Source organism: Eretmochelys imbricata, chromosome 25 (assembly GCF_965152235.1).
Source record: "Eretmochelys imbricata isolate rEreImb1 chromosome 25, rEreImb1.hap1, whole genome shotgun sequence".
NCBI lineage: Eukaryota > Metazoa > Chordata > Testudines > Cheloniidae > Eretmochelys > Eretmochelys imbricata.
In genome coordinates this window covers 11,185,937-11,210,604 of record NC_135596.1, presented here as the reverse complement: position 1 = coordinate 11,210,604, position 24,668 = coordinate 11,185,937, and the positions used below count along the sequence as shown (strand labels likewise).

General features: G+C 57.1%; 1 protein-coding gene across 1 annotated transcript in view; it reads right to left on the bottom strand.

Annotated features, from left to right (window-relative positions):
* Window positions 1-2,534: 2,534 nt before the first annotated feature.
* TLE2 (TLE family member 2, transcriptional corepressor) overlaps window positions 2,535-24,668 on the bottom strand; it is a 32,924-nt gene continuing 10,790 nt past the window's right edge. Inside the window, exons 8-20 of the mRNA XM_077842095.1 lie at window positions 22,488-22,504; window positions 16,145-16,246; window positions 14,327-14,374; window positions 13,174-13,314; window positions 10,958-11,099; window positions 8,255-8,415; window positions 7,659-7,735; window positions 6,813-7,062; window positions 4,946-5,193; window positions 4,642-4,789; window positions 4,369-4,519; window positions 3,698-3,774; window positions 2,535-3,252 (exon numbers count right to left, since the gene is read on the bottom strand). Coding sequence (XP_077698221.1) covers window positions 3,145-3,252; window positions 3,698-3,774; window positions 4,369-4,519; window positions 4,642-4,789; window positions 4,946-5,193; window positions 6,813-7,062; window positions 7,659-7,735; window positions 8,255-8,415; window positions 10,958-11,099; window positions 13,174-13,314; window positions 14,327-14,374; window positions 16,145-16,246; window positions 22,488-22,504 — 1,670 coding nt within the window. The 3' untranslated portion in view covers window positions 2,535-3,144. The remainder of the gene's footprint in view (window positions 3,253-3,697; window positions 3,775-4,368; window positions 4,520-4,641; window positions 4,790-4,945; window positions 5,194-6,812; window positions 7,063-7,658; window positions 7,736-8,254; window positions 8,416-10,957; window positions 11,100-13,173; window positions 13,315-14,326; window positions 14,375-16,144; window positions 16,247-22,487; window positions 22,505-24,668) is intronic.

Sequence of the window (24,668 nt, the reverse complement as noted above, 5' to 3'; positions counted from 1 at the left end):
TCCAGCAGCGTGCTCCCCCCCCGCCCCCCCCCCAGGAAGGGGAGAGACAGAGTAGAAGTTGGTCAGATCTACAGAAGCAGCAGGTGGGGGTGGTGAATTCAGTATCCGCATTATACCACCACGCACGCTGAGATAACTCCCCACTACAATGATCTACAGCCCAGGTGCCGGCCTCTGCAGCCGTCCAGCCCTTCACCCTCTCGGCCGGTGCAAGGGACAGTTGCCCCATCTCAGGGGTGACAGTAAAAGCCCAGGTTCTAGCTGAGCGCGGGAGCGAGACTCTCCTTTACCGAACTACGCCGCTCCCCCCAGGCCCAGGCCCGTCCTGGCCGAGGTGCGTCCCACCGCAGGAAGGGGGCTGCTCTTTCAGGATGAGCTTCGACGCTAAGCAAGGGCGTGCTGAGTTGGCAAGGGCTGGCCAGGCAGTTGGAAGGCGAGGTGGGTGGCAGCTCAGCCCCAGACTGGATCCGCCCTCTAATCAGCTGTCTCAAAACCTGCTTTTCCTCTTCAGTGGGCAGGGGCTGCTGCTGGGATCAAGCTGCCAGTGACTCCGGCTGGCTGGCCTCGGGCTCGGCTGCTCCAGCCTTTATTCTGCTTGGCAGGGGCCGTGGTGATGGGGGTTGTGTCCTGGCAAGGAAGCTGGTGAAAAGGGGCAGGGGTGGGAAGGCACGGAGGGGGGAGTCTGAACTCGGGTAGGTTTGCCTCATGGCCTGACTGTTCCTGGTATTCGAGCTCCAACGTCAGCTGGGGCTGCAGCAGCCTTCCCTGGACCTGTTCCTGTGTCAGCTGGGGCTCAAAAGCCCGGGCACAGTCAGGTGCTGAGCTGCCCCTTGGCACTAAAAGGTGCTGTTCTGGCAACGTTGAAGCAATACTTGGCCGTGGCCGGGCCTGAGCTGGGCTGACCCAATGCTGAATTCCCTCCTCTCCCTGATTTGCAGTGAGCTCGGCTGGAAAAGTTTCTGCATCAGGCCGAGCAAGGCCTTGAACCGGCCTCTCCCACAGCTGGGGCTGGTGTTTGTTCCCCTGCAGCAGGAAAACAAATGCTGAAGCCCTACCCAGACAGGGCAGCCTCTAAGCCGCGCTACTGCTCCTAAGCCCTGGCAGGGGCCTGGTTCTCCTGCGTACGGCCGTCTCAGGACCTCGGCCACAGGGCATCACTGCGCCCAGCCGCCATGCATGCTGCAGCTAACGCCCCTGCCGTGGCTCCAGCTGGCGCAGCCGAGGCTCCGGGCAGCCCTTGAGCCCCTGCTTATTTCGCCAGCCTGTCGCTGGGACCTGTGCAGCCCCTGCTGCTCCTTAGCATCACTCCCTGGAAGGACAGACCCCCTCACCCCCACCCCCATCTCCCTGCCCCCCAGACATGGGGACTACGCCTGTTTTAATTAGGCAGCTGTAACATTTTCCACCTATTAGCCTAATTAGCATCTCCTGCCTCTCAGATTGGGCTCTACGGTGGTGCTAGGCATTGCTAGGGTTGCCAACTGGCTAATCACACAAACCCAAACACCCTTGCCCCGCCCCCTGCCCCTTCTCACTACATCCCCCCCCGCCCCTGCTCACACTCGCCCACCCCCACTCACGTTCACTGGTCTGGGGCAGGGGGGGTTGGGATGCAGGAGGGCGTGCGGGGGGCGGGGGCGGCTCAGGGCTGGGGCAGGGGGGCTGCAGGCTCTGGGAGGGAGTTTGGGTGTGGGAGGGGGCTCAGGGTTGGGGTTGTGGAGGGGGGTGCAGGCTTTGGGAGGCGCTTATTTCCGATGGCTCCCAGAAGCAACGCCATGCCCCTGCGGCTTCTAGGCGCAGGCAGGGGCAGCCAGGTGGCTTTGCACACTGCCCTTGCCTGCAGGCACCATCCCTGTAGCGCCCATTGGGCACAGTTCCCGGCCAATGGGCGCTTCGGAGTCGGTGTGCCGAGACACCCCCTGGCTGCCCCTGCCTGTGCCTAGGAGCTGCAGGGACATGCCACTGCTTCTGGGAGCTGCGCGGAGCCAGGGCAGGTAGGGAGCCTGCCTTAGCCCCCCTGCACTGCCCCTGCCGACCAGCCTTTTGGCCTGTTAAAATCTACTGGAGTCCTTTCAGTAGCAAGCGGGAGATTGAGGCCAATTGCAGGAAACTCCTGGCAACCCTAGGCACTGCACATTCTCGGAGGGGGAGGCCCTGCATTGAAGAGCTCACAGTAAACCTCCAAAAGCCTGGGAGCCAGGCAGAATTATCCCCATTTTACAGGTGAGGGTCTGAGGCCTCACGAGAGGAAGTGACTTGCCCAAGGTCACCCAGAGAGGCAGTAGCAGAGCTGGGATACTCACCCAGCTTGCCCAAGGTCCAGCCCAGCACCTTAGCCCCAACCCTCACCCAGGAGAGGACCCAGCTGTCACCAGCATCTCTAGGGAGGACCCCAGCTCCTTTTTCACCAAGTCACTAAAGCAGCGGGGGTGTTTCATGGGGGCCCTGGCTGTAATCCGGGGCCTGTGCTTGTCCCCAGCCACATGGAAAATCCACACGTTTCATTACGCAGGGATTGAAAGTACGGCCTGTTAAATACATTTATTTACCGAGGAGAAATTACAGCTGTTTTCTCAACAGAAAATTGGCGTCATTGAATCAGTAGCAATAATGTGGGAGAAGTGCCAGGCCCCAGCCCCTTTGCTCACTGAGTGATAACAGCATCACTTGCACCAGTAACAACTCCCCTCCGGCCCTTGGGATCCGGCCACTGCTCGTCCCCTAGCTGGGAAGCCCATCGGGCCCTGCCTCTCCAGCCAAACCCCCGCGCCGGTCAGATCCCAGCGACTCCTAACTCCCCCACATCTGCCCCGGGGAGGAAGCGTGGAAGATGCCGAAAGGAAGCGAGGCGTCTCGTGTCTCCATCCGCCTGCACCTGTTTGCGAGTGGAGGGAGCGTCGCACTCAGACAAGGCCCACCTCCGAGCCGGGAACGACCGCGCGAGGCTCCGCAGCTGAAGCTGTGGGGAGGGGGGGGCCCGCTCCCAGCGCACGTGGCGTTCTGAGGCCCCGGCGGTCGGTTGGAAAGGCTGCCCTGGGTAACGCTGGTTTTGGTCCCGGTACAGCTCGGTCCCGGCAGCTCCAAGGCAGTGTTGCCGGCCTTTGCCGGCAGAGTGGGGAGGAACGCCCCCCCACCACGCACGCTTCAGTACACCACTTCGTAGACGGTGGCTTTCTTGTCGCCGGAGCCTGTGACGATGAACTTGTCGTTGATCGAGATGTCACAGCTTAGCACTGACGAGGACTCTTTGGACTGAGAGAGAGAGAGAGAAAAGAGGGGAGGTTAGGAGAGGGCACCTGCCCCCTGGGCGGCCCCGATAGTGGGATAACGAGGTGGGGGCTGAGAGCAGGGCCAGGGAGACCAGTGGCAAAGACTGGCCGAGACCTTGTTCTCTGGTGAGTTAAAATCGGAGCCCAACTTTCTTTCTCTCAGCACTCCCTGATCTCCGCTAGGGCAGGGAAGGCTGGTGCTAAAGGCCATTAAAACCAAGAGAAAGCCTCCCACTGATTGAACTGATGCTCTGGGTCAATCAGGAATTAATTCAGGACACTCCTGTTCTGCCTTGTGCAGGAGGTCAGACTCTGGTCCACTCTGGGTGAACCTGGCTTTGGGGCAGCCACTGATGGGCTGGGCAGTTGCTCCCACTCTTGGCATTGCTGGGGGCGAGGGATTTAAGTAGAACGTGGCCCTTCCACACCTGGAAGATGCTGGCTCCGTAGGGCGTCCTCCAGGCGTTCAGCAGGTTGTCCTTCCCTGTGCTCACGAACCATTTACCTGCAGCGGGAGAGTCCAATGGGTCAGCGGGGGGCTGTCGCATGCATGGACGAGAGATTCAGCAAAAGGGGAGACGCTGCCCATAGGTGCGGGGGGATCCCAACAGCATCCCACAAGCAACCACCTGCCCTGGGAGCAGAGGACGATGCACTGGGGACATCCAAAGCAAAGCCCGGGCTGGATCAACTTTCAGCCTGCCTGTAAACATGGAGTCCCACCCACGCAGCCTTCCAAGCTCTTCCCAGCTCCATTCCATATTCCGGGGCTGGCCACGTAAACCCCATTGCGGAGCTCTGCCATCACGCTCAGATGAAATTTGTGTGACATTAGCAACTCCAGGCCACGACCAAGGTTGGTCCCATTGTGCCAGGGCCACACAGACACGAAGGGAAACGGCCCCTGCCCCAAAGAGCTAATCATCTTCACGGACCGCGGGCGGGAGGGGAAACTGAGGCACAGAGCGAGGCCCAAGGTCACCCAGCAGGACAGCGGCAGAGCCAGGAACAGATGCCTATTCCTGAGTCCCAGTCACTGCCCAGCCATGCAACCCCTCGCCCAGCCTGAGCCCGCATCTGCATTTGCACACACTCCTACCGCAGGAGGCGAATTTGAGGGAGAGGACGCAGCTCTCGTGGAGGTGGAGCTGGTACTTCTCCGGCTTGGCCACGTGCAGGATCTCCACGTTGCTGCTCTCCATGCCGACGGCCAGCCACTCCCCCGAGGGACAGTAGCCCAGCGAGAAGATCTGGGGGAGAAGGCAGAGTCAGGCCCCAGGAAACGGGTCCCTGCCCGGCTGGCTCTGCGGGAGAGGGGAGAGCACCACGCGGTGACCGCCCCCACCCGCTCGGGCTCTGCGGCGCCCCCTACCTGGGAGCTGAAGTCGTGCTGCTGAAGCTGGCGCCCCTCCCGCAGGTCCCAGCACCGCACCGTGTTATCCAGCCCCCCCGTCCACAGCTTGGTGCCGTAGTTGGAGATATCGATGCAGCTGGCGCCGTCCGTGTGGCCCTGGAACTGTCTGGAGGGGAGAGCGCGGCCGTCAGGCCCCGTCGCCTGCTGCAGGATCGGGTCCTGCGGCCAGGCAGCTCCTCCCCGCTCCAGCACCAGCCAGCCGCACCGCCCCGCGCCCTGGGAAGGGATGCCTAGCCGGCGGCAGGCAGACCCCGGGCCTCACCTGACCATCGTCTGGTTCTGCAGGTCCCACACCACGATGTTGCCGTCGCTGCAGCAGGAGAAGCAGACCTTGGCGTCGGGGCTGATGGCCAGGGCGTAGCAGGCGGGCGCCGAGGAGGTCAGCTCCGCCTTGATGCGGGGGGTGGGCGCGGCCAGGTCCCAGATGGACAAGGTGCTGGCCTCGCCCCCCACGATGAGGCTGCGCCCGTCCGGGAGGAGCTTGCAGGAGCGGATGTAGTTGTCGCGGTTCTGGGGAAGGGAGAGGGAGGAGCAGCCTTAAAGCCAGTCACTGTGGAGTGCGGGGGTCCCTGATCCAATGCCCCTTAAGGGTCAGTGGATTGTCTCCCCTGATTTCAGCCTGCAGCCTCTCAGAGCCACCTGTCCTGCAGGGAGGGGGCACCTGTGCCAGGGACTCAGTGGAGGTCAATGGAGTTCACCCTGCAGGGCTCAGCAGCCAGGTCTAAAGCCCTCCAGGCCTTGAAGCAATTTCCACCTTTCTCCGAAGCAGCCCGGTTCCCCACCTCTGCTTCCCCCGCAACCTGACCTAGTGTCCTGCCCATTGCCAAGGGCCCCACGGTGCCAGGTGCTACACACCCACCCACCCCCCGAAAGGCTGGGCTCTGGCCCCAGGGGTTCACAAGTAGGAACACAGGGCAATTAAATGACTCGCCCGAGGTCACACAGGGAGTCAGTGGCAGAGCCAGGAATTAAACCCGGATCTCCCGAAGCCCCAGCCAACACGTTACGCACAAGCCCATCCACTGTCCCGTGTGCCTGAGGGTGTTAGTGCCCAGTGACAGAGACTGGCCTGTTTTACCCGCCATTCCATGGGCGGTCGGGGTTTCTGCGGCATGGGGGAGACAGAGAGCACCCCACAGGCTCTTAAAAGCAGTGCAAAGCACAGGGAGCTCTCAGCACGTACCACAGCCAGCCAAACCTATCCAGCCCCCTTCAAGCACGCCCAGCACCGCAGCATCCAGCTTGGCTGAAGTGACCCCAAGCTGCGGCTGCTTCAGTCCCAGACCCGCCGCACTTGGGACAGTTCATTGGGAGCTATGTGTGTGTGGGGGGGGAGGGAGCGGGCATGAGGGACAAAAATCGGAGCCCTGTTGGTCAAAGATGGGAGGGGAGCAAGTGCCCCCCGCCCCGCCTGTTTTGCAGTGATGAGCCGTCCTGCCACGCTCGTCAGCTCCGCAGCACCTTCCAGTAAGGGCAGGAGCGCCGGGATCTCTGGCATGCTAATGAACAGGGCCCCCGGGGGGGAAGCTCAATTATTAATCGCTTTTCCTTTTGACGAGGGTTTTCTAGCGACGGAGCAATTCCAGTCCCCGCCGATGCTCCAGACGCGCCGCGGAAGCTGGCCTGGAACGGCCCCAGCCGACGCACGCAGCTCCGTTCCGCTTTTAAAATGACCCTGGCAGAGATCGTTTCCCACCACTGCCTGGGCACAGTTCCTTTGCCGGCTCGATGGGGGAAACTGAGGCAGGGCATCTCTCACACACACACACGCATGCACACAGAGCATTGGCCTAACCAGTGCAGAGCCCAGCCCACAGTGGGCACACAGCCGGAAAGACAGAACTGGAACTTGGGTATCCTGAGTCCAAACTCTATGGTCCAGTCTACCAGCCAAGGGGGGCCACGCCAACAAACCCAGTGACAATCTCCAGTGCGTCTCGCCTGCGATACAGAAACTGGCATCTTCAGCTGCTGCAGCACACAGGGCCAGATCCTCAGCTGAAGTCACCCCAGCAATGGCGATTTTCCCCAGCCAGGGATCTGGCCCTCAAGGGTAGCAAGGAATTGTGCTGGATCCAACAGAAGCCACCTTCCCCCTGCTCGTTTGTCCCCAGGCCCCTTCCCCTTACCAGGCAGTCCAGCTGCGCCACGGGCGTCTTGGTCCCAGGCTGCCCCACGTCCCACACCTTCACGCAGCCCTTGCCCCCCGTGTAGACGTGCTGGGTGGAGTTGCTGATGGTGACGGCGCAGACCACCTCGCCGTGGGTCAGGGTGTGGAGCTGGCGGGCGTGCCGGGGGATGCCGGTGCCGATAAGGGCGTCGGGAGGGAAGGGGACCGGCTGCATCTGCCCGTCGGCGCTCACGTGGAAGGAGTAGGCGCTGGAGGAGGGGGAGAGGCAGGTAAGTGCTGGCAGGCCTTAAAGGGATGCAGCCCTCCTGGGCGTTACGCTCCGTGTCTGGGCATCTGTCACCCACTTTTGTCCGTAGCCTCTGGCTGGAGATATCCCCTGCCAGGGAGGGTGGGGGTCACACACTAGACAAGGAGGGACCTCTCCAGGTAGGTAGGTACCCAGCCCCATTACTGTAGTAGCTGAGCCCCTCCCAGCCTTACTGTATTGGTCCTCACAGCCCCCTCCCTGCCCCAAGAGGCAGGGCTGTAAACTCCAGCGTCCAGATGGGGCAACTGAGTCACAACAATGAAGCGACTCAGTCAGGGACAGAGCAGGGAATTGAACCCAGGGCGCCGGAGTCTTACAGCAGAGCCCTAACCACTGGACCATCCTTCCTCCAGGCTGCAGCATGGCCTTGGCCTGTTTATTACCGCCTCCATGTGGGAGCTCCTGTGCGGAATGCTGCCGTGGGCCAGTGGGAGCCTGGCTTGGTGATGACCTGCATTTCACCACCTCCCCCTGGGGCGTTTCCACGATTTCCTCCCCCCGCCCCCAGCCCCTCTGCACAGATTTGGCTGCACTTACGGTTTCCCCCCGGGGATGGCCGGCAGAGAGGAGGAGATGGTGGAAGCCCTCAGGTGAGGGTGAGACTCAAAAGCCACCTGCAAAAGCAAAAGGGAGCCTGGTCCACCAAGCGGCGTGGTGGGGAGGGGCCTCAGTGGCTGGGCCTACAGACGAGCAGGGTCCGGCCGCCCTGCACTAAGACTGGCTTGGAACAACCTCTCTGGCTATCTCTGCAGCCTGTTTCCTCCAAGAATATATGGGAGGGGGCAGCGGCTGACCAGCCAACGGCCAATTCCTGCTCCTGGCAGCAAAACTCTGATGGGACCAGGGCTTGGCTGCAAAGGGCACCGCCCCGGCCATGTTCCAAGGGGGGAAGAGCTTTAAAGAGACAAAGGGCCATTACAAACTCACCCCCCCCAGCTCCCACTGGGAGCCGGGCACCTAACTGGCTGTATTCAACTGGCCCGTGCCCTGCACTGAGCTGCCCCCTGTTGAGTTCACCACTGCTACTCTCCATCCCACGCATGCACGGGATTCTGTGGTGAAGGTGGAGAAGGGCCTTTGCAGGAGGTGGCTGGAGCTGAGCTGGCCTCTGCCCCGGCCGGTCTGCGACTCACCAGAGGGGACCGTCCGTACATCACCGTGCCGCTGACTTGCGGAGAGAGGTGGATGCTCACGTAGGTGCTGGGGGCAGAGAGCTCGCCGTTGATGGTGGCGTGGGGCACTATCCCAAATGAAGACGCGTAGGTGCTGGGCACGCTCAGGGGGCTGCGCAGAGCTGGGGGTTCGAGAGAAGAGATGCAGCCACTGAGCAGCACCCCTGGGTGCTTGTTACCTGCATTATGGCAGCGTAACGCCTCAGGGTGGGTCCTGGTCAGCGGGGATTGAACCTGGGACCAATGGATCTAAATGCCTGACCACCCACAGCCAGGAGCCAGGAACTTGTGAGTAGTTAATATTTGTACCACAGTAGCACCACGAAGCCCCAGCTGAGATCAGGGTCCTGTTATGTTAAGTGTTATACAGAGACATAGTGAGAAGCAGCTGCTGCCTCAAATGTCTTAGACAAGGCAGACAAAGGGGAAACTGAGGCACAAAGCGGCGACGGGACTTGCCCAAGGGATCAGTGGCAGAGCCAGGAAAAGAACTCAGGTCTCCTGAGCCCCAAGCCAGCGGCCCTAGACATGCTGAGGCTCTGAAATCCCTTTAAACTGGGCTCATACTGAATTAAGCTAAATCAACGCAAGAGAGTTCTAAGCTGATCCAGGTGCATTTATCTCAGAAGTTCTCCTCGTTTATCAAGATCGATTTCCATCCCCTGGTCAGAATAATTTTCTAGCACAGACAAGGGCTTCATTTCTCAAAGTCTTGCTCTATTTCCACTTTGAAAACTGCCAGTCTCGATCCACGCTTTTCCCCACTACCCAGCTGTCAGCCTGGACACATTTCTATTAGCAGAAATCTCCACAACGCTCTACGGCTCCTCTCACAGGAGGGTTGCAAAAGCACTCTCCAAACACCAGTGCACAGCAACCCCTGTGAAGTCGGTAATGCTCCCTGTTTACAGATGGGGATACTGAGGCACCAAGTGGCAAAATAACTTGCCCAGCATCACCCAGATAGGCAGTGGCAGAGCTGATCCAAGGCACCCTACGGCCCTGTACCTTTAACATTAAACCACACCCCTGAGGACTTTCAAGTGAGCCCCACTTAAACAGCTGGATCTTCGGGGCAGGGACCTTGTCTCTTGCTGTCTGTAGGGCGCCCAGCTCAATGGGGCCCTGATCTCAGTCGGGGCCTCTAGGTGCAACTGTGAAACAAACAACAAACAACAGTGCAGGGCCCAATCCTGCACTTACTCAAGGGAGTAATACAGCAATGGTGCGGCTTCTTCTGGCTACTGTGCACAGTACCAGAGGGGGCCCAGAGCCACAAATGACGGAGGACCGGGAAAAACTCTCCTAGGAAGAGAGATTGAACGGACTGGGAGCATCACCTGCGAGAGGAGACGAACAGAGGGCACAGGATAGAGTCTCGAAAACACTGAATGGTCCAGAGAATGGAGATCAGGAGCTTCCGTCCCGTCTCCTAGCACAAGACCAAGAGTGTCCAGTGTAAGAGTTTGCTTGTTTTCCATCTGCTTCTGTCTCTCTTTCCTGGTTCCTAAAATAACAATGTAGCCGCAGCGGCTCAGGCTCGCCACCTAGTACGTACTGATCAACTCTGATGGGGTTTCACTCGGGCAGCTAGCCCAAGCTGTTGCGGCTACATTGTCATTTTAGGCCCTCACTTAAGCAGAGCTAGTACATGTACATCGAACCCAAGCTGGGAGTGACACCTTTCAGCTGCAGTGTAGACGTAGCCTCAGGGTACACACACACACGGCACCCAGAGACAAATCCAGCATTGGGCCCTTGTCTCTGGGAGTGGCCAGTATCTGATGTGTCAGAAGGAGATGAAAACTCTCCAAAGGCACCTGGACTACAGAACAGTATGCACCGTGGTGGGGAGGAAAATACACGAGGATCAAATAATTGTATCAAAATAACCCACCGCCCCCAATACCAGGGACCCTTTGTAACTAGGCACCGTGTAGACACATCGAAAGAGACGAAAAGCCAACGCTCTCTTTTTCACAGATGGGGTATTGAGGTGCAGAGAGAGTAAAGCCTAGATCCTCAAAAGGTACTGAGACACCTGAATCAATGGGATTAGGTGCCTTTGATAATCCGGGCCTAAATGACTTGCTCAGGGCCACCCAGGGAGTCTGTGGCAGAGCTGGGAACTGAATCCAGATCTCCTGAGTCCCTGTCCAGTGGCGTACCCACAAGACCATCCTTCCTCTGCCAGTTCCTTCCTGAGCCCGCCAGCTAACGTCTTGAAGCATGCGCATTGATCCCCCTTGTTTTCACATGTATAAGCAGAAATATTATTAGTCAGAAACAATGCAGAACCCTTTCCAAAATCCAGACACAGTATTTGTCACTCTGAATTCCTGCAGCAGTGAGTTCCACAGGTTGACAAAAACCATACTATGGACCCACACCTGAGAAGTAAGGAGAGCCTTGCATTGCACAGCAGGCTCTCTTGATGCATTGAACCTGTTGGTGTAATTGACCGACAGGCCATATTAGCGCGGCAGAAGCACTTCCATAAAATTGGCTGTGATATGGGTGGAAATCCACCACTGACCCAGAGCCCTGTACATTGGTAACTGCACCAGCTGACATGCATAGAGCCCCCCTGCACACACACACACATGCTGTGTTACAGGGCCAGGCAGTTTCTCAGAAGGACGCGGATGCCTTAGAGAGACTCACTGATGGTGTCCGTGGCAGGCGGCTTGGAGGAGAGTTGCCGGAGATGGGAGGCCGAGCTTGGCCCGGGGCCAGGTGTTAGGGAGTCCCGTGGAGGAGAGGAGCTGGAGGACTTGGAGGTGGGAGTGTTGGCTGAGGCATCATTCTGCAATGGAAAGGAGATGTTACCCTGCCCTGCTCTACAGCCTTCCAGCCAAGGCCCCCCAGAGTGCTACCTGCACATTCACGAAACCTCACACACCTCGAGGGGGAAACTGAGGCACAGGGCAGTGCCTTAATTTACCCAAGCTCACGGAGAGATTCCATGGCTGGGTTTGGTACAGAGCCTAGGAGTCCTGGCTCTTGCTACTTCAACCACTGGGACTGGACCCCACTCCTTTCCAGAGCTGGGACGACAGCACAGGAGTCTTGACTCCCAGCCCCCTACTCTGACCCCCTAGAGAACACCCCCTTCCAGTTAATACTTGCACAGAGAGTCTGCAGCCCCCGCCCCAGGATTGTGTGCACCAGCCCCTTTGCAGGATCAGGCCCATCGACCAGCCGCCCCACTGTTTCACTGAAGTGGTGTCCAATAACCCCTGGTGCATTTTTGCTCGCCTGGGGGTTTTGTGCAGAACGGTAGAAATCCAAGCAGAGCCCGCAAATCTCACATCACTTAGGGCATTTCGTCTGCTCTAACCAGACTGTCCCGGGGAGAAATACCAGCAAGCGCCAGCAGCCCTAATGAGGGCTCCCAAACCCCTGCTGCCGACAGATTGCTCCTGCTGAATCTTGTAAGTGCCTCTCGCTCCCTCACTTGATGGCTGGGCTGGGAATGACAGCGCAATCAATACCCTCCCTCCCCATGCTTCCCTCCCGCTGACGTTTCAATCTGAGAATCAGGTTGATGCTGGGCAAATCGATAGATTGCCCAGCGCGAGGAGGCGCCCAGGGGAATTTTGCAGGCAGCCGGATGGAAAATACCTGCAGAGCCAGGCTCCCGTTACCAGCGTATTAACCTCCCTTCCAAAGGCACTCGCCCCTTGCCAGGCAGCATGGGAGACCCGCTAGCGATGGAAGTGCTTCGGTACTAATTAATTAATCAGCACGCCTAGGATCTCCAAGCATCTGATGCATGCTCGTTAATTAGGGCCTCCTCGTGCTCCCACGGCACGGTAGACACGCTGTGCAGATGGGATGAGGCGAGGCCCGGGGCGGGGAACTGATTGGTCCAAGGATGTGCAGCGAGTCAGTACAGAGCTGGGAATAGAACCCAGGCATCCTGGCTCCCGGAGCCCACCCTGCTGCAACCACTTGGCAAGGCTGCCTGCGGATAGCACAGCGAAGCCCACACACTGCCTGCACCCCAAACCGTCCTGTCTCGCTCGACTGCTGTTAACCCTTAGAGCGCCGGAGAACCTCCAGGGGACACATAGACCCCGGATCTGACTCCAGTGTCTTGTGGCCTGGAGGGTTAACCCTTTGGGGACCAGGTTTTTTCCTAGGCTTCCAGCTGGCCCTCAGTGCTGGAGAAGGAGGGAGGGATCCCGGCAGAAGAGGATTGTTAGGAGGAGTAACCCCTGGTCTGTTGTGCCCTCCCCCCTCCCCAGCTCCCACTGCCACCTCTCCACCTGGCACGATCCCTCTTACCCCATTGCCAATCTATGACCCCCCCCGGGCTTGGAACCAGGAATGGGGGACGTGGGTTGCATCAGAATAGGGGGCACCATGCAACGGGCTGATGCTGGGGGGGGGGCTGTGCAATGCAATTCTTCACCTCTGGAGGGGGCAGGGTTCTTTCCTCATGTCTGGCAGGGATGGGGGAGCCAGGGGAAGATGTGGGGTGGGCAGGAAGCAATAGGATGGCGGGGAGAGAGAGAGTGGCAAGACACTCTCTCATTAAGTGCTTGAGGGGTTAAGGACCAGACGGGAAGCCCGAGTAATTGCGTGTGATGGGGGAAAGGCACATGGGAGGGGATTGCAGGGGGCAGCATCCACTATAAATCCAGAGCTCCAGCAGGGGCAGCCCCCGGTGCAGCCTCCAGGCTGGATTGCCTGTGACATGCCCTCTAAGCAGGGACAGAGAATCCATGCCACTCGCAGATCCACCGGCGAGGAGCTTCGGACTCCCCCTCCCCACCCCATGTGCTGCAGCAGGGAGAGACGCTCTGGGATACAGAGTTAGGTGTCGATCCCCCCATCCCATGGCCTCTCTCCAGCTCGCAAGCCCATCTCCTTACCAGGCTCTGGTCCTTCAGTTTGAGAGGCGTTGTGCTCCGGCTGGAGGCCAGGGAGGCTGGGCTTTCGGGCATGTCCCTACGGGCGGGCGGGAGCTTAGTGCTGGGTGCATGGGCAGGGCTGCTGGGCTCAGAGGGTGGGTCCTGCAGCGCGGAAGAGAAAAGCAGACGGCGCCTTCAGAGAGGAGGGAACCGGGGCCCACTGTGTGCCCACAGCACAGGGCCATCACGGCCAGCAGCAGAGCGGGCTCTCCCCGTGCCAGACCCTGGTGCCTTGGAGGCCATCCGCTGAGCCGAATGGAGACGCTCCAGGGTCACACAGCTGGTGGAGTGGGGTCCAGACCTGCTTTTGCAGATGTAGCCTAGGAGGACAGGGGGAAATTGGCTCTGCTTTCGAATGCCCTGGGAATTTTGCAAGCCATATTAATTCTCTCTCTCTCTTTTAATGCTTTGGGTGGTTTCCAATTGGCTGCATGGAGCAGATGGGTAGCAACTGGGAAGAACTGGGGGACGCCCGCTGATCTGCTACAATATAATCAACCGGACAGACAAAACGACTGTTTGCAAATCAGTCGAGTCTCCACTCAGGGACAGGTGCCTCCAGCTTGCCAACCCATGGACCTGGCTGACCAGGGCGGTTTTTTCTTTTAAAATAACAGCTCTGGGGTTCTTTCTATTTGCCTTTCCGAGGTCACATTTCCCAGCTTCTCTCCACCGTCAGGAAGGCTAGAAACTGACTTCTTGTTTTTTTTAAAAAAGAAAACTTGAGTTTCTGATACAGACACGTGACTTCCAGAACTGGGGCTTCCCAAAAACCACCACATATCACAAGGCTTGTGATAAAACCGCCAGAGGTGGCAACTCTGTCTAACAGAGTAGCCTTCAGTTACCATCTTAGGCCTGGTTTATACACAGATTTCAGACCAGTGTCATTATTTCAGTTCGGGGAGAGACGTTTCCAGATCCGGTTTTATCTTACAGCTGCTAGAAGTGCCTTACCACAGCAGAATTCATTCCCCTTTCTGCGCAGCAATTACCTTCGCACTGAGAGAACTGCATCTACCCTAGGTTGCTGCTGAAACAGTACAGCTAAAGTACTACGAATTGTGTGTCTAGACAAGGCCTTAAGAGATCGAATTAAAACCTTCTCACTCACCTCATCCACTACTAAGTTATAATCACTCTTGTCCCCGTCGCTGTCCTGCTGAGGGGAGAAACAGAGCAAGGAACCATTAAAACAGCAAAATGCCGACACAGGACAGATCTTCGAGGCAGTGCTGCCTAGTGGCTCAAGCACTGGATTGTGACTTGGAAGATCTGAGATCTATCCTTAGCTCTGCCATTGGCCTGCTGGATGGGCAAGTTACGTCGCCTCTTTGTGCCTCAATTTTCCCATCTGGGAAATGGGCAGACTGATGCTGATGTCCTTTGTAAAGTGTTTTAAGATAACGGCTTGAAAACGCTAGCTAAATCCTAAGGATTATTATTATCTATCCACTCTCTTGGCTTGTCTCCCTGACCCAAAGCCCAAGGAAGTGAGTGGTGACTTCAGTGGGCTTTGAATCAGACACCACACAAGCAAAGGCTGTGTCAGATGAGCAGAGACCCAGAAACACCTCGGATTTAAGGTCTCCCTGTGGAATTCTTTTTTAAGGTATTTTCCCAAATATTTTTCTGCAGCACTTTAAAGCTAGTAAGCAACGTTGAAAGGTCCCTTTTAGTTAAAAAGCTCTTCAGAGTCGTCATTTCCTATCTCCATAGGATCTGGACTGAATTTTCTTTTTTGAAGTGATCATTATCAGCCCCCAGATTTCTCCCCCAAAGCTCCTGCAGAATCTGGAAGAAAAATCCCATAGCATCTGGGCAACATTAAAAACAACAACAGGCTGGGCAGGTGTATAATTGTTAGTGGTATTGGAACAGAGCCAAACGCGCTCAACTGAGATCAGGTCTCCACTGCGCTAGGTGCTGTACGTACAACTAACGAGAGACAGCAAGACTGCAGTCTGACTAGACAAGAGAGGAAAAGATCAGAAGGGGAAACTGAGGCACAGAGAGGTGCTGTGACCTATTCAAGGTCAGTGGCAGAGCTGGGAAAAGAATGCGGGTCTCCTGAGCCCCAATCCAGTGAACATGCCACCTGCCTATGTGACCCCTAATGAGAGAGGCTGGAGCAGACCCCTTCTGGGGTTCTGTTCTGGACATCGCCCAAGGCCCCCTGCCTTGCCTCCAAAGGTTCCATAAGGGACTAGAGCTCCCCCAGGGTGCAGGTCACCCCAGCAGAGAATGTGGCTCATTGACTTTAATGGCATTCAAGCCAATTTACACCCTGTAAGCAAGATCAGAATCAGGCCCGCTCCGTTCCTGCCCCAGATGCTTCTGGAATGACTCCCAGTGAGGCACCCAGCTGCTCATCCCCAAGGTCACCCAGCAGAGGCAGGAACAAAACTGAGATCCCCTGAGTCCCAGCCCAGTGCATTATGCACTGAACCATGCGACCTTTCTACATGAGCCCCTAATGGGAGAGTCTGGTGATGACTGCCAGGCTGAAAAGCCCCCCCAGGGTTCTCTGATAGCCTTTTGGGGGTTCAGGGAGGCCTCAAGCTTCACACATGGGCAGCCCCCCCGGCCTGGTGCAGTGGAACATTGGTCTGCTGGAGTTTGCGACTGAATCATAGAACTGCAGGGCTGCAAGGGACCTCGAGTCGTCATCAGGTCCAGCCCCCTGCACTGAAGCACGACCAAGTAAACCTAAGACCCTCCCAGACAGGAGTTTGTCTAACGTGTTCTTCTGAAACGCCCCAGAGGAGCGGGATCTGCCTTTTACATCACTGCATGGTAAACCCAGACCTTCAAACACCCGAGTGCCCTCTGCCACCTCCATAAGCGCCCTCCCCCCCCCAGCAATACACGACCCATCCTCCCAGGGGCAGGGATCCAGGTGTCGCCCGCCAGACTTCATGGCTGCACTCACATAATGTCCTGGCAGGTCCTTCTCCTCCCGTTTCCGCTTGAGCCCTGCGCCGCCCGGCCGCTCCTCACCCTGCAGGCTCTCCGGAGGGGAGGCAGAAATGCTCTGCCCAGGGGAAGCGAGAGGAGACCAGAGTTAATGCACAGCAAGAGCGGAGAGTCCCAGAAGTTGCCAAGCCATTTCCCACAGCTTCCTCCCCAGAGGCCAAGGGGACCGGGGCTCGGCATGCACACGCCAGCTTTGCGGCTGGCCTTCAGCATGTGTGGCCTCGCTCTTTTCGGGGTGGGGAATTAACATCATGGCCTCTGGCATCTGAGCCCCTTCAAAGGCCAGGGTGGAGACTTTGGGTCTCGTAAACGCTGCAGCTCACCCGATCTCCCTCGCTAGTCGGGGGGTCGGGGGAGTGAGAGTTGCTTGGCACTAGACCCCCATCGTATCCGCTCCCTTGGCAGCAGGTTGTAAAGGGGAGGTCAACTCAGGCCCTCAGCTCCCCCCACCCTCCAGTTGCCTTTTTAACACCCTGGGACCCTGCCCCTACCTGGACGCACCCACAAGTTCTCAGATTGGCACTGTGCAAAATCACACCCCAAACGTTAAAAGGCAGAGGCAGGTTTTATCCTAGTGGTTAGAGCAGCCAGTGAGTATTAGGAATAGAATCCCGGAGTCCTGCCTCTGGGGAGGGAGTGGGGGTCTAGCGGGTTAGAGCAGGGGCTTTGCTGCACCTCAGTTTCCCCATCTACACAATCAGGATAATGATCCTTACTTGCCTCCCAAGGAGCGGGGGGAAAGACCATGAGGCTTAATTCACTGAATGTTTATAAAGCACTTAAAGATCTCCCTGAAAAGGCACCAAACAGCTGCTGAGTTTTGTCAGTTTCACATTCTGCCCTTAGCTCCCATGGCCAAGAATCATCCAGCGCTGGCCGGGAGCCCATGCGACCGTCCAGATTGAGATCTGCCTGCTCCCCACACGCCTTCCTTTTAAAAAAACAAACATCTCTCCTCTCCCGGGCTCAGCCACCTTTGGGCACGAACATTGTTCAACTGCCAGCATGTCACTTCTTCAGTAAATCATTCCACAGCTGGGCTGGCAGGATTTTTGTGCTTGCGCTGAAGAAGAGGGAGAAATAAAAAAAATCCACCCAGCCCAACAAGGCCACATGCCTTTCCACAGTCAGGCACCGCCAGTGCATCTGGACGGGGCGGGGGAGAGGCGGGGGTCAGTTCAAGGAGAGATACCAGCCGCTGGGAGCTGGCACATGCAAACAGATCTTTGCGCGGCAGGTGGGCCTCGTAAATGACCTATTTAAATAAACATTTTCCAGAAAGAAAGTGGGGGGGTAGCTGGGAGCAGAAGCCCCCCCTGACACTCACACTGGAGGAAGCGCTGTGGTCTCTTTGCAGACCAGCCCTAACAGAGATATTTGTATACTGGCTAAATTAAAACAACAGTGGAATAACAGCAGCCTCCCTTAGTCCCTGGACTTGAAAGAAGTTCTGCCCCTTTGGGAGATAATGAGGCATGACAGGAATGGAAAATCCCCATCAGCAGTCTACTGTTTACTCTGCACTTCCCCGCCTTAACCTCTTCCCCGCTGGAACAAGGGATGCGGGGTATGAAGATCAGCTAGTACCTCCCTTCCCCCCACCCCACTGGCACTGGCCTGGTGTAGATCTGATTGTAACAAAACCTACGTGGGTGTCTTAAATCCCTTTATCCCCCGCTACCAGGCTTTTCGGTTTCCAACAATCAACTCTCTCCTCCCCCCACCCCCACACACCTGCTCTGGCCAGATGCTGAGCTGGTGTAGTATCCGGAGTGACACAGGATGGACACTGGTGTTACAGGGACCCTAATCTACCCGATCAGGCTGAGAGGACACTGGTCTGCATGGGTTTCAAAGTGGGCACTGATGTCAGGGTGCTTGGGCTTTGGGGTGCTCCCCCAGACACATCCTGGGGCCTGATGTGCCCGGCTGCTGGGCACTCGCAGTTCCCAATGAGTTGCAGTGCCCAGGATCTATGACAATAAGGCCCTGGGGTGGCTCAGGTTGGGCACCTAGATCTGAAAACCAAATCAGTGGCCAGGCTGGAAAGTTTTGACCTAAGATTGGTCATTCCCGCCCCTCCCCCTCCTCTCCATGATTTGGCATTTGTTCGGAGCAAAGATCACCCCCTAGCAAACTCAGAGTGGACCAGAGGAAGCGACCTGTTCGCCCCACTGACCGTTAATGCACCGGACTCCCTGCTGCAGGAGAACGCAAACGGTTTCCAAGGATTAGACACTTGTCTGGCCTCTCCGGTGACAATGTGCCAAGATGAAAATGACCATCAATCCTCAGGCTTCAGGGCACAAGCTGATCCATGGCTATGGTCAGGCAGAATTTCCCCCAGTCCACCCCACTTATGTACTACAGTAATGCCTGGGAGCCCCAGTCATGGCCCAGGACCCCACGGTGCAAGGTGCTGTATGAACACAGATCGTATGTGCCCCCAAAAAGCTCTAAGGATCTGGAATCGACCCCTTTTGGATCAATCCACCTGCTGTGGCATGGTAACCACTGTTCTTTCTTCCCGTGCCTCACGCTGGCTGCCTAGCACATCACCGGTCCAGCCCACGCCATTTCTCATCCTCGGAGGAATTACAAGACCGTCCTTCATGGTGGATCGATGCAAATAACTCGCCAGCTTGAGGGGCACAGTGAGATCTTTAACCCTTCCTTGCCCGGCCTCCACCGTCCGCTAAATTGCTTTGTGGTTCAGCCGTCCACCTCCACCTCCACAGGCCACAACGGCTGAACCACAAAGCAATTTAGCACACAGGCACCACCAGACCCTGTCGGTGCTAGCTGCCTCTGCCCGGAAGCATTCCCTAGCCTCCTATTGCACCAGGACAAATGCCTGAGTAGCAGGAATCTGGAATACATTTGAATAGGGTCTTTTTGGCCCTACTGTGGAGATCAGAACACCCCTCCTCTTCCCCCTCCTTCCACCAGGCTACTGTCAAGTCACCTGGATTTCACAGGTGGACATGGCTCAGGTGAGAGACCAGTTCTCTGGGCTTTCGCTCAGAGCACACACACAGGGAGAGAGCGCTCTAAAGACAGGAGGAGTGGTTCAAGCCTAGAACTGGGGGCTCACGACACGTGGGTCGTATTCCTGGCTAGATCTTGGGCAATGCATTTCCCTGCCCCGTGCCTCAGTTTCCCTCTCCGTGACCCTTGGCTGGCTACAGCTAGGGACGCGCGAAGTGGGGGTTTGATGCCAGGCACGGATGCAAGGGAGCTGCTTTCACTGGAGTCCTCGAGGGCCACGCACAAACCCATGCGTGGCTGGGCCCAGCCTGTGGTGTGGAGAAATGCAACAACCAGGCCACCCCTACCCTGGCGCATCCCCTGGACCCCGGGCTCAGCCTGTTGACGAGGTGACAGCGGTGTATCAGCAGGCAAGGCTGGAGTAAGGCAGCCCAGGGAGCGGGAGGCACGGCACTCGCAGTTGATCGCTGCCAGAGCGGGGCAGAACAGCTCTCTCTAGGGCCCCATTGTCTTGCGTGGGGGCAGGTCTTCCTGTGGGTGTTTAGAGCGCGCTCACCCCGGGGTCAGGGCAGGGGCTCAGGAGTCAGCGTGGGCGGGGCGGGGGGCTGGGAGGGTGTACCCTCTAGAGTCTCCTCCCAGGGTTTTGGCAGGGGGTAGGATTACCTGGGGGAGAGGGGGGCCCCGAGGGGATACTCCTGCTTGTTCAGCAGGAAACGCTCCCTCCTCGGATAGCACGTAAGAGGATATTTTGGGAGCAGCGCTCGACCTTCAGACACTTGCCTCAGTGAGCGGGCAAATGGGCCAAGTCAGGCTGAGAGCCTCCATCATTAAACTGCCCCCCCCACACCCCCAACAGGAGCACCCCTGTCAAAGCAAGGGGGTTATTTTATCCACCAGCAAGGAACCCCTTTATCTTGCACACTCCCAGCTCAGACTGGATCACTGATTCCCTCCCCCGCCCCCAACTCTGCTCAGAGCTCCTAGCAGATTTCACCTGGATCCGTTACCCTTCGCTTCCCATTCCGAGCTGCTGTGTGGCACTGTTAAATGGCCACCATGCTCCACCCCAGAGGTGGCTGCATTTTAGGGGTGGGTGACTGGGTTTCCTGTGTGCTTTCTGTAGCGCTTTTAAGTAGGGTGAAGAGGACAGTAGGAGATACACTTTCTGATGTCAGGATCGATAGGATATGCCTGTTTCCTCTGGGGCTGGCTCGAGCGGACTGCACGGCCCTGAAGGAGGGGAGGCCCACCAATTCCCAGAAACCCCCTCAGTGGACACAAGGGTGCAATGGATGCACCCCGTTTTACACACTGCAACCTGCAGGCAGCCGCCCATGTTTATTATGGCGTGTACTTTACAGTCACTGCAGCTCTGAATTATGAGAGGTACGTGTCTGTGTCTGCTCCCAGGTCAGGGGAAGTGCCGGACACTTTGTACAGACCCACAAACAAGGGTGAGGCCGGTTCTGCACCCCTAACAGGTTGGGGCTCCCTTTCATCAGGCCAGCTCTGAGCGAGGCTGGTTTGTAGAGGAGGGGAAGGGATCTGGTGGGAGACGCAATTCGTCAGTCCACAGCCCAGGGCAGCCCTCCGGCAAGCTTCTCCTGCCAGCGGGCACTCACGCTGGGGATAGGAACGGGAGGGGAATTCAGCCTCTATGGTCCACTCGGTCTCCAGCCAGGGGCCGAGTTTGCTAAGTGCTCAGCATCGACACAGTCGGCCCCACTCTTCCAAAGAGCACCCAGCATGAGGAGCCTTTGCAAGCCCAGCCCTTTGCCCCAAGAAGGCAAGTCATTCCTGGGACAAATCACCCTAGGCACTTCCCTAGACCTTTCCTTCTAGAGATCACAGAGAATTGAGCTGCTAGACCTGCCCTGTGAGGATCACTGTCCCCGTTTGACAGCTGGGGGAAACTGAGGCACCGAGCAGGGAAGTGACTCAGCCGAGGCTGCGCATCAGGTCAGCGGCCCAAACTAGTAATCTTAGCTCCTTGGGCCACATCTTCATTACAAGACCATCATCCTTCTCTACCAGCATGGGCCCATGGCTCACTCCTCACTCTGCAAGGCCACCAGACAGGCTGGATCCGAGTGCGAGTCATAGAGACAAAAGCCTCCCACGCTGTGCACCCCTCCCCGAGACAGCCAGTCCCTCCTCACCCCCGAGAGGGAAAAGCAAAGCTCTTTGGGGAATGCGTCAATGATCTTTGCTTCCTTGGTGCAAATTCCAGTTCTGGGCCAGATCCTCAGTGGGTGCAAACAGCGGTAGCTACATTTACGTCAATGGGTCTGGATCTCCGGACGGTGTAAACCGACATAGCTCCATTGAAGGCAGTGGGGCCCAATCCCCAGCTGCTGTCAATCAGCCTATCTCCACTGAAGTCCATGGGGTCCGCCCTCCAGGGTGGGGGAGAATCCCACTGGAGTCAGATCCCCAGCTGGTGTAGGTAGCAGTAGCTCCCCTGAAGTCAACGGAGTGATGCCAATTGACACCAGCTCCAAACGGGGCTCTCTGTCTTTGATACAACTCCACCCACAGCCCCTGGAAATAATCTGTCGACAGAAGCAAATTAAACGTGGATCCCGAGCGCTGCAGAAACAGCCCCCCTTTCTCTCCTGCTGGTTCCCTTCCAGCGGTGAATCGTTAGACTCCTGCCCTTTGTTTTCAGTGCCAGGGCTTCAGCAATGCTATCTCGGGGCTGTTTGCTTTGAAAAGGTCAGGCAACAAAACATTCCTGGGAATCCCAGTGCAACCACAAGAGAAGGGAGCCGGGCGCAGTGCTTGGAGAAAAGAGGCCACTCGCGGCTCTTCCGGGAGGCATCAAAAGATGGAGTCTGGCTGAGCCTGTCCCACCAACAGAGTGACCCCTCGGCCCTTCATTCTCCCTGCTGCTCTGGGGCCCCAAAGGGTGGCCCCCCAGGAATCCACCTGCCACGCAGGGGGCATAGCCAGTGTAAGGGCCCTGCACCAAACCTGCTCCCACCTATGGCCTGGCCAGAGTACCTTGCACTGTGGCTAGCTTCTGCTTTCCAGTGCCCCACTGGGCACCCAAAGCCAGAGGCCTCTTTGCCCAGAGTCAGGCTGGGAGATGGGATTCAAACTCAGCTTCCAGCCCTGTGCACAGCCGAGCTGGCCTCCCGATCATTGCAGGCCGGGAAGGGATAAGATGTGCCCGCCACCCGCCAAAGCAGCAAGACTGTGTCATTTCAGTACGTGCCCTCGCTCATTGTTTCAGGTCCAACACCTTCCTCTGTGCTAATTTCCACCCTCTTCCAGACAGGTGATCTCCAGGCCCCCGTTGCATAGCTTACCCGGCTTGGCGTGCGCTCTGGGCTCCGTCCAGCAGGAAGACACAGGTGCGTAGAGAGCCCCAGATTGGGAAAACACAAAGGGAGAACAAAGAGATTCGTTTAGTTCTGATGTCATGTGGCCAAGCCCAAACCAGAGAGGTCTGATCTGGGTTGTACGTCCCCAGCCTAATCAGAGCTATCAGCCAGGAAAGGCTGGACAGAGCCATTCCTGGCAAGCCGGCTATGGGGACACAATCACTTCCTTGCACTAGTGAAGGGGTGGTCCAGATCATTTGGGACTAGAACTAGATCTTTCCACCCACTGGGCTTCATTCCAGCATCAAGGGTTACCCTGGAGGGAGGACTAGGGCCGGTCACCCCACATAATCACAGGTGAGAGCGTCTGAGACGCACCCATTGAGTCTGACGCGCAGCCCCCAAGCAGGAATTCAGAGAACCCCAAAGCCCGTGATGCCACAGCTTGTACCATAAAGAGCAACAGTCCGTGTAAAACAATAGTAAATTTTCTCTGGTGGAGGACAACGTGAACCCCTGATTCTTGGCCCGGGCTGCAGAGCTGACGTTGCTTGTACTCGTGACCGATACGGGAACTGTGCAAAATCTCCATGTAGCCTGGATTTGCTCCTTTCTATCAGGGTGCTTCTTTGGCTCCCTCTCCCCGAGCCCAGTGGCTCTCCACCTTTAACCATCTGGGAGGACGCAGGCCGGGGGCGCCGCCGCAGAGGAGACGCAAGGGGCTGGGCTCGGCTGGGGCCCGGGACTTGCCGGCCAAGAGCAGCAGGAACAGTGAATGTCATCTGCCGCACCAGCCTCAGTGCCCTGCCCCATACTGTCAGCCACCCCAAGCTCACTGTGACACCAGCACCCCTTGGCAAAGGGCCCCCTGATCTTCAAAAACAGCTGTCACCGCAGGCCTGACAAACTCACTTCACCCCACATGCGTCTTACAGGGCACTTACCCACAAAGAGGAACGTGGAAGGGATCTACACAAGGCTGGTAACTTGTTAAGAGTGAGAATCTTTGTGAGATGTGTGCATGGGTAATGTTGAAGGAATAATGTATTTACCTTAAAAGTCTGCTTTACAGACTTGGGGTAGAAATTAGCCACCAGGGGATAATGGCCTTTTGGGGCAAGGGGGATTTGTCACCCGGCCTAACCTGGCTGGTGATTCAATGCAGGGCTCAATTGTTTAGCTTTGCACAATAGTAAGACTTTGAATGGACACCACCAGAGAAAATGGCAAACAATTGAAACGCTTTAAAGGTAAAAAAGAAACATTACAACAGCCGTTAACTGTTCTGACAGGCTGTTTATAATGCTATGTTTACTAGTTTTCGGAGGTTGTGAGTGGGGGGGGGGGGGGAGAGAGAGGAAGGGGGTGGAGGCGCAAAGTGGAAGTTTTGCCTCGGGCACAAAATATCTTTGCAGCGGCCCTGCCCCTTTCCAGAGTCTGCTTTGTCTCGCGGCCTGTCCCCCCAAGTTCCACCTCACTTCAAACAAAATCAGCCATGAAAGTACAAAAGTGTTAAAGTACATGAGTACTGAACAGTGGCTGACTTTCTCCTTTCGACCATATGAGTATAAAATAAATCAACTGGAATATAAATATTGTATGTACATTTCCGCGCATAGTACATCGAGCAGCATAACCAAGCCATTGTCCGTATGCAATTTTAGTTTGTCCTGACTCGCTATCGCTTTTTACATAGCCTGTTGTAAAACTAAGTGACTGCCCCCGGGAAGACCTCTGCGTCCCCCAAGGGGTACGCGAACCCCCGGTTGAGAACCACTGCTCTAGACCATCCTTCCTCCCCTATCAGCGCGACCGTTAGCGTCAGACCACGTAAGCTACAAGGGGAGGGTCCGAACTTCTCCAAAGTTTGAAGATCCTCAGATTGGGGGCGGAAGGAAATGGAGATTGGGTGCAGCAGGTAGACACACTGCACCTTGGCCAAAGGGAGACAGGCTAACTGATGCTGGACACAATTCTAGAAAAAAGCCAGGTGCATCCCCATACCCACAAGCCCTGCGTGTGCTTCCCCTCTTCAAAGGCTTTGACCCGGCCTCTTTTGCAACACAAACACCATCTCCTCAGATGAGCCGAGATCACCGGGGGTCTGACTGCAAATTTCAGCATGAGGTTGTCTGTACAGCGCTCCCTGCTCCCGGAAGATCCTGG